We start from the raw sequence: 9,700 nt of genomic DNA on the forward strand, positions 1-9,700 counted from the left end.
CCCTGCATAGAATAGTGTGTCTTCAGGTTTTTCTTAAAATAAATTATTGATAGTGTGATCCTGATTGTAGCATATAATCGATTGACCAAATAACTTTGATGGGTTGAGAGTGAAAACTCTTCATTAATTATTGAAAATCACCTACGAATTAACTTAAGATAATGAATAATGATGGTCGTAAGATAAAAACTGATGACCAATTGATTGATATTTAAGATTAAATTAAAAACTGATGATTAAATAAACAATGGTTAAGGTGGAAGGAAAATATCATATTAAAGTTGGCTGTCCTGTCTTGATTTTTATTATTGTATTAATGATTGTATTTACGTGATAGTATATGGAATTGATTGATAGATGGAATAGAAGTCGTACTGATATAACCTATAATGATACTGATACAACATAGTATAGTATGTCCATTGATTGATCGTCCGTTTTATTATTTTTTTTATAGTTTTATTGATCTCTTTTGACTTTTCTGATCATATTAGTTTTAATATTGATTGATATAGACTGAAATTAGAGCATACATATTATTTCTTTTACCTTGCATTGAATACATTACTAAGTTTTTATTACTTACTCGGTTATGTGCTCATTACATGATTTTAGAAAAAATTAAAAGGTAAAGAGCCTATAGGGCAAGACTATATATGTAGTGTTAATCGTTTATTTTATTTTCATCTCTACGGCTTTATTTATGTTTTTTTAGCTTATAATAGCTATTGTGTAACAACTTGAAGATATGAAAAGTACTTTAAAATAGAAAAATATGAAACATTGAATTTTTGTTTGAATTAGTGCATTTCATCGCTGTGATTGTAGCGCTACGATGCTATGATTGAGAGCACAACAGTATTAGAAATCAACGCTACGGCATTTTTTTCCATCAATTATGCTCGGAGATTTCTTCTGATTGTATTAACGTAAATCTCATTTTAGTTTACAATGATTTTGAGTTTGATGAATTGTTTCTCTCCTAAATCGCCAAAAATATATTTTCTCATGATTTATTATATTTTTATTATATAACTTTTTGTATATAATCGATATGAATATTATAAATATTTTGATTGTAATATTATCGATTTCAACATGGTGAAATAAATGTTATGATTTTTTGAAGCTATAGACTGATATATAGATTTTACTGTATTTTATACATTAAAATGAATTTTATAAAAGAAAAGGAGGTTGGCTATTAACACTATAATTAACACAAACTAACTCTTAAAATATTAGAACCATGTGTAGGTGGGTGGGCCAATAAGTTTTTCTTTAAAGATAATTTGTGATATTATCCTAATTATAGCTTATAACTACTGACTGATAATGCCGATGGGTAGAGAATGACAATTATTTATTGCTTTAATGAAAGTCACCTGTAATGATAATTGATTTAATGATAAATGATAATTATGAAAGATATGTTTGATGACCAACTGTGAAGAAGTTGGGGTTAAAAAATGACAAAACACCATATTAAACTTGAATGTCATTATCAATCTTAATCTCTTGATATTTATTATTTGATCTAGCTATCATTTTACCTCTTAAAACTTCATTCTTTTTGTTCATTTGTATAGCCATTATTTTTAATTGTGCTCGCTTGATATATATTAAGAGTTTGGTTGCCCACCTATGTAATTTTCCAATGTCCTGATCTCCTAGAATTAATAATATCTTAATTTTAAATGATTGTTTTCTATTTAACATTATCAATCTTAATCTCTTGTTATTTATTTGTTGAACTACCTATCATTTTACCTCTTAAACTCCATATTTTTTGTTCACTTGTATTGCTGTTATTTTTAATCGTACTCGCTTGTTATTAAGAGTTTGGTTGCCCAGCTATCATTTTTCAATGTCCTAATCTCCTAGAATTAATACAAATATTAGAGGTGTCAATATTTGACACGATCCGAAAACCCGACTCGAACCCTACCCGAAAATTTCGGGTTCGGGTTCAACATTTCGACCCGTTTCAAAAATTGGGTCGGGTTCGGGTTAACCCTTTGACCCGATTTTGACCCGGCAACCCGAGATTGACCCGATTTTGACCCATTTTTTACTCGAAAAAAAGGAGATATACATGTTTTTTTACCCGAAAAGAGGAGATAGATCCGTTTTTGACCCGAAAACTAGAATTTTTTTGTTGGAAACGGGTCATTCGGGTCGTGCCGGGTTGACCCAGACCTGAAGCGGGTTGGGTTCAGGTCAGGAAAACTGACCAGTTTTTAAAAACGGGTCGAGTTCGGCTTGACCTAAATAGTGCCAGGTCAGTTTTGGGTTCCACCCGAACCCGACTCGTGACCCGAAATTGTCAAATATAACAACACACTAGTCATCCTATAAATATGTTAGCAACCTTGAAGAAATTTAATACAGAAGTCGATCAAGAATGGTTAAAGAAACCCAGCTGGCCAGCAGCCTATACGTATTCATCCTCCTTCCCTTGCTCTTCCTCTTTTTTACCTTCCATCGTCGCCGCAGAACAACCCTAAACCTCCCTCCCGGCCCTCCACCTCTTCCCATCATCGGAAACCTCCTCACCATCGGAAAAATACCTCACATATCTCTCCACCTCCTCTCCCAAAAATATGGCCCTCTCATTCAACTCCGGCTGGGCCAAATCCCCACGATTCTCATTTCCGATGCTGATAATGCTTCTGAAATACTCAAATCCCAAGACCACATATTTTGTAGTCGCAAGGAATTGGCCACCCTCAAACGCTTGTCCTATGGATGCAAAAATATAGCTTTCTCCCAGTATAATGATAACTGGAAACAACTCCGGCGGCTTGGTACCCAAGAAGTTTTTAGTCCTAATAAAGTTATATCTTTTGAGTCTGGTCGCACAGAAGAAGTTGACATACTCCTAAAGACCATATCAGCAGCTTCTTCTAATTCTGGTGGCAAGCCGATAAATATGAGAGAAATCTTAATTTGTTTCTTCAATAATGTTATTTATCGAGAGGTGTTTGGGAAGAGGATTTCAGTTGATGGAGAGTGTTGGATAAGTCCAATACAGAATATGCTTAGAGAGCTGCTTATGCTAATGAATCATGACTTTGGAGCAGCAGATTTATTTCCCTCACTGGGTTGGATTGATTTGTTGACTGGCTGGCGAGGGAAACTGGACAAGGTTTTTAAAAAAATGGATTCCTTTTTTGAGGAGAGCATCAAGGAAAGGCTACTGGCCATACAAAGAGATGGGAGACATCAAGTGTATTTTCTTGATACCCTCCTTAATCTTCAAAATACAAAAGATGGCGCCTCTGATCTATCTTTTGATCAAATCAAAGCCATTCTCTTGGTAATCTTTTTTTTTTCTTTTACATGCATATCACTTAATTTATATCTTTCTTTTTTTTTTTGGTTAAAACCCGCTGTGGGGCCTAGGCGTTCAAATAAAAAATATCGGTTACAAGATCCTCAAAAGGATCCTCCAGCTCGCTACTGCTCAGAAGAGCTACAAGATTAAAAGAAATAAAACCTAAGAGCCGGTGATTCCTTGTTCTAAGATTACAAAAAGAACATAAGAAAGGACTCGGATTGTGAGTAGACAGCACCCAAAAAAGGAAGATCCTAAAATTTCCATTCAGCACCATCTATATCTTTCTATTTTCATACCTAACACTAAAAATTTTAATATTTCATACCAATCACACATAGACAACTTTAATATCAAATATATATAATTATTTTTAATAAAGTGATAATTAACTCTCTTCTACAGGACATAATTATAGCAGGAACGGAAACATCTGCAGCAACTATCGAATGGGCGATGACAAATCTAATAAGAAATCCAGCCATCTTTAAAAAGGCACAAGAGGAGGTTCGGCGAGTGGTTGCTGGCAAAGAAAAGGTGCGAGTGAGCGACCTACAACATCTTCATTATCTAAAGTTAGTAATAAAGGAAACATTGAGGCTTCATCCGCCCGTCCCATTGCCATCACCGCGAGAGTCCATGAAAGATACCAAGATAAATGGTTATGATATTCCAGCAAAGACGATGGTATTTGTTAACTTATGGTCTATTGGAAGGGATCCAAAGTACTGGAAAGATCCCGAGCTTTTTATGCCTGAGAGATTCGAGAACAGCCTTATTAATTTTAAAGGGAGCAACTTTGAGCTCATACCATTTGGTGGAGGAAGAAGGATCTGCCCTGGAATTGCATTTGGCATGGCTAATGTTGAACTGTGTTTCGCAAATCTACTCCATGTATTTGATTGGGAATTGCCCAATGGAATGACCAAAGAGGATATTGAAATGGGTTATGCACCTGGGTTGGTTTCTACAAAGACAGCGCCACTTATTTTGGTGGCAAAACCGGCTTTGAACAAGTGACATATGTTTCATATGTAAACATAGAAATATAAATAAAAGGGCACTTGAACAAAATGCACCTATAAAGTTATATATGAATAAATAATTTTATATGTACATTGAGCTAGGGGTGTCAATATTTGACACGACACGAAAATCCGACTCGGAATTTTTGGGTTAGACCCGACCAGTTCGAAAAACAGGTCGGGTTGACCTGACGGGTTGACAGGTCAACCCGGAAACCCGTTTGAACCCCTGCCCGCCCCGCTCGACCCCGCCCCGCTGCTGCGCGAACAAAATGCACCTATAAAGTTATATATGAATAAATAATTTTATATGTAGTTTGAGCCCTAATGATTTTTAATCTGGTGATAAAATTCAAATTGAATTATTCTACATGAGATTCTAATGATTTCTCTCCAAGAAAAACATTTTAACAAACGTGAAATTTCTAATAACAATTCATCCTCAAGACCAAATATATTTTCATCATTAATATCCTAACTTATGTAAAAATTAGTTAACTAAGAGTCTCTTTGAGAGTGCTATAATATTTTATAAAGTTGGTCATGAAGTTAATATGAGGAAATCAATTTAACTAATAGGGGGTGTGGTGGGGGGTGGGGGCGCCCAAGCAAGGAAGGGAAGGAAGGGAAGGAAGAGAGCCCTCTTCCCACAATACTCCTTCTCGGCTACCGTCAGACTTCTATATGACTGTCGACTGATGTCAGATTTTTGCTCGGCCACTGATTAACGTCGGACTTACACGTGGCTGCTAATTGACGCTAGACTTCTTCCCAACCACCAACTGACATCGGATTTCTTTCTGGCCGCAACCTAACGTCGAACTTCTGTTCGGCCACCGACTAACGTCAAACTTCTTCTCAGCCATCAACTAACGCTAGACTTCTATCCCACCACTGACTTTGGTCATTCCGACCTTCATCGCCAGACAACGGTCCTTCCAACCTTTATCGCCAATTGACTACGGTCCTTTCAACCTCCATTGCTAAATAATGGTTTTTCTAACCTCTATCGCATGCCGAATATGGTACTTCCGACCTCTATCTTCTGAATACAATCCTTCCAACCTTCGTCGCTAGACAACAGTCTTTCTAACCTCTTTCACTTGCTGACTATGGTCATTCCAACCTCCTTCGTCTGAATTCGGTCCTTCCGATCTCCGTCGCTAGATAATTCTCTTTTCGACCTCCATCACTTGCCTATAGCGATATTTCTGAACTCCATCGTGAGGCAACAATCCTTTCAACCTTTGTCACCAGACTATAATCTTTTTGACCTCTATCGCCTATTAACTACGGTCTGTCTGACCTATCATCTATGGTCTATCTGATCTTCGTCGCCAGATAACGGTCCTTCCAACCTCTGTCGCCCGCCGACTACGGTCATTTCGACCAACATCACTTGAATATGATTTTTCTGACCTCCATTGCCCACCGGCTATGGTCCTGTCGACCAAAAAAGCATATCAATATTGATTCTTCTAATTTCCACCATATAATGCATTCTATATGATGTATAATTATTAGATGAAGCCAAGGCCTTCCCTTCAATGTAGGGACTTATTTGTAATCAACTGCAAATACTAGTGGATTCATTCAAATTAAGCTAGGCCCCGTGGTTTTTTTCCCCTTTTTAGGATTTTTCACTATAAATATTGCACCCTCTCTATTTATCTGATTGTGCGCTGGATCTTCGTATAAATCTAAGACGTTAAACTTTATACTTTTATACCGCAGTGAATATTCTAGGACACGAAAAGTATTCACAAATATTATTTTACGATCAATTTAAATTTCTCAGATAGGATAAGTTTAATTATTTTAATTCAATTTTACAAAATAATAAAGGTACCAATTGTTGCATAAAATCTAGTGTTTAAACCAAGAGGGAAAAACATATGTTTTATCAATATAATGTAATAAAAAAAGAGTGATATTTAGTATTTAATCTTATAAAATATGATCAATTAGATAGCTATGATATATCAATTTAAGTTCTAGACAAGAATTGAAGGGAAATTCGACTTTATTGCCTCATACAAAGCAATTTGAAAAAGAATTGATTTATTGCACTTAATTTTTTTAAAAAAAGTTTATATTATTAAAAAATTAATTATAAATTTTATAAAATATGATTACTTTTATCACTATAAATAATAATAATTATTAATTATAGTAAAAATTATATATATATAATCAAATAGCTTCACAAGTTTTTGATTTCTTGCAATATATTTAGCTTTTATTATTGATTATATATCAATTTATCATTGTTTCAACTTTAAATATTATAAGGCTACACTAATGGCTATACAAGCCATATAAGAAACAACCTAAATCTATGACCAATATCTAACAATATTCACCTTGGTCCTATATTTACACAACAAAAGATATATGTTGTTCACTTATTCAAAAGCTCTAGCTCCATCTTCTGACATATTTTCTCATGTCGCACCGCATCACACAGTCAATTCCCGAGCACCTTTTGTGCCTCACTTTTGCGCCTTGTGCATCGTCCCACTCCTTGAGCCTCGTGCTCGCGCCCTTAGCCTCCAGTTCCGCTCCCGCACCTTGCACTCATGCTGTCCGACTCCGACCATATCCTGTGCCTTCACCTGCATCCTGCTCGTCACAATCCCACACCCTGCACTGCAAATACTAGTTGATTCATTAAAACTGGGCTAAGCTCTGTGATTTTTCCCCTTTTCAGGGGTTTCCATGTAAAAATTTTAGTTTCTCTTATAAATGTTGCACCTTCTTGCTTTGCTCTTCAAATTGCAACTATATTTAAATAATTTGGCTATTGCTTCCTCCCTGTTTTTGAAAAAATTTTGTTCTAGCAACTCTTTTTGATAATAACATAAAAAAAAAAAATTTATCTTATCCACAATTGATTTACAATCATTTTTAAAAAACCTGCAACTGTCACAACAAACCTTCAATCTAACTGAAAATTTATCCAATATATTTTTTCGAGATAAACCTTTTGACTAATCACTTTCGATAAATATATAGGCTTCATTTGGGATAGTTTTCTCACTGCTTTGCTTTTCAATTCGCAACAGCAAATTTTGTTTAGCATTTGTTTCACTATTTTCATACAAAAATTATGTTGGGAAGATTCTTTCCACAGCAGCTTAAAAAAAATTCTTTATATCACTCTTATAACCATTTGTATAAAAAACTGCAGCCATTCAAATTTAATCTTATAAATCTTGCATGCTTCTTCATAATTCAATTGAAAAAAACAAATAGAATATATGTATTAAAATATATTTAAAATTAAAGAATTAATTAGTTTTGAAATTATTGTGATATAATTTTTTTATAAGTAACATTAATTTCAAAATAAATTCAATACTTGTTAAGTTCTGATACAATTTGTAATATCTAAAGCAATTTTTTTCCAGTCAAATTAATATTCAATTCTATTTCTTTCATAATTATTTTTGACAAAAGTCGACAATCAGGCTGCCCATTTCAACGAACTTTTATTTGGTCCAATGAACGTACGTAGAGGAACGTCCGGTCGGCACTAAAATCCCGTCAAAAAACTCGGTATTTGCTCGGTATTGCTAGGATTATTTGGTAATAACGAGGAATGCCATCATGTGAAGACCAATACCGAGTTATACCGAGCTATACCGAGCAAAACCGAGTTATACAAAAAATACCGATTTTTTTAGGAAAAACTAGGTATTTTTTTGTATAACTCGGTATTGCTCGGTATAGTTCGGTATAACTTATATTGGGTCTTCACATGATGGTATTCCTCGTTATTGTTTGGTATTGCTCAGTATTTGCTCGGTATTTCTCGTTTTTTGGCTCGATTTTAGCTCCAATTCGGAGGATGTAATAATTGTTCCATTTCGACACGATTCAAGATGGATAATCACTTGGCCCATTAAAACAAAGTGAAGGCCCATAAAGGCCCATAACTCCAAAGCCGTAGGCCATTGAACTATTTATTTCCTTTTTTAATAATCATTTTAATTCAAACTAAAAAGATATTTACATATTTCTAAAACATTAAAAGTATTTATTATCACAATCATAAATTTAATATATTTTTTAAAACTTTTATAAAACAATAAGTACGATAAGTTGCTATATTAACATCCTAATATTTAATTAAATGTTGCTTAATAATACTAAAAATATGTCAATTAACTCATAAAAGGTAAAGAATAATTTAAGATAGTTAAAAAAGCAAAGCTAATGCTATTGGAATTAAGCTCTTCTGAAGTGACAAAGCATTGGCATCATCTATTGGAAGACAGATCGATTGGGTTAAGAAAATGTGAAAAAATATATAAAATATAGCAAATGCCACAAAAATAGAAAAATGTATCCCACTAAGAGGACACAAAAGGGTTAGAGACATCTTTATGAAGCATAATGATGAATAAATTGTCATCTTAGTAGGGATGAGATGGGCCAACGGTAACCCTAATTAGGTATACAAGATGTTGCTTTCAATGGCTTGCATGGCTAAGTTTATTGGCTGCCTAATATTACTTATTATATTGGAGAAATTATTCTGTGCGGAGGCCAGACGCAATTCTACGTCCGGAGAAGAATCAGGTGTAGCCACGTAAACAGTACCGAGCCACGGTACCAAGTCGCGGTACCGACCAGTACCGTGTTGTGGTACCGAGCCGCAGTACCGATCGAAGACATGGCACATTCTGGTTGGTCTCTAGACAGCGTTCCGTGTCTGCACAGAATACTTTTTCATTATTCATTATTATATTGGGCATGACCCATCTCTTTTGGCAAATTACATATTTATATATGTTTAAGGAAATTTGGTTTGGGTTAAATGATCGGAATCTGAATTGAACTTAATATAATCGACCAAATATGAAATTTTATTGAAAGTGCAACAATTTTCAATCCGAATATGACTCCATTAAACTCGCCATGACACAATAAGCACTTAAAATTTTGTTTGATTTCAATCAAATGATTCAAAATGGACACAACTATTCATTATTTTCTTCTATTTTATTTAATTTTCCTCTTATTACATACGTTAATAATATGATGAGTGATAAAAGAATGAACATTTACTTATATATACCACACTATTTTTGAGCCATCATGATATATAAATACGAACATGATATGATACAAATATATGACTCGATTAGAATTTAAAATATAAGATATGAATATATGTTAGATACAATATTATAAAATTAAAACTTAAAATTTAAAAATATAAATAATTTCAAAATTTTAAATAAATTTGTTAAATCATTTATTTCAGTGGCTTATTAAATAAAAAATATAATTAAATTGGTTAAAAATCTTAAACTCAATTGAAGAAACATAG

At 33.9% G+C, this 9,700-nt stretch overlaps 1 protein-coding gene across 1 annotated transcript; it reads left to right on the forward strand.

Annotated features, from left to right (window-relative positions):
- The first annotated feature begins 2,399 nt into the window (after nucleotides 1–2,399).
- LOC110097434 (cytochrome P450 71A1) lies at nucleotides 2,400–4,583 on the forward strand. Its single transcript, XM_020823804.2, has 2 exons — nucleotides 2,400–3,319; nucleotides 3,743–4,583. Exons 1-2 carry the CDS (start codon nucleotides 2,405–2,407, stop codon nucleotides 4,355–4,357), a joined length of 1,530 nt encoding a protein of 509 aa, XP_020679463.1. The 5' UTR covers nucleotides 2,400–2,404; the 3' UTR covers nucleotides 4,358–4,583.
- Nucleotides 4,584–9,700: the final 5,117 nt, after the last annotated feature.

The sequence above is a fragment of the Dendrobium catenatum genome, unplaced genomic scaffold, assembly GCF_001605985.2.
Source record: "Dendrobium catenatum unplaced genomic scaffold, ASM160598v2 fragScaff_scaffold_1482, whole genome shotgun sequence".
Taxonomy (NCBI): domain Eukaryota; kingdom Viridiplantae; phylum Streptophyta; class Magnoliopsida; order Asparagales; family Orchidaceae; genus Dendrobium; species Dendrobium catenatum.

Excerpts from the sequence above, each read along its gene's own strand:
- LOC110097434 (XM_020823804.2), top strand. The coding sequence starts at position 2,405 with ATGGTTAAAGAAACCCAGCTGGCCAGCAGCCTATACGTATTCATCCTC. Across the intron at positions 3,320-3,742 it reads AAATCAAAGCCATTCTCTTG|GACATAATTATAGCAGGAAC; the intron begins GTAATCTTTTTT and ends TCTCTTCTACAG.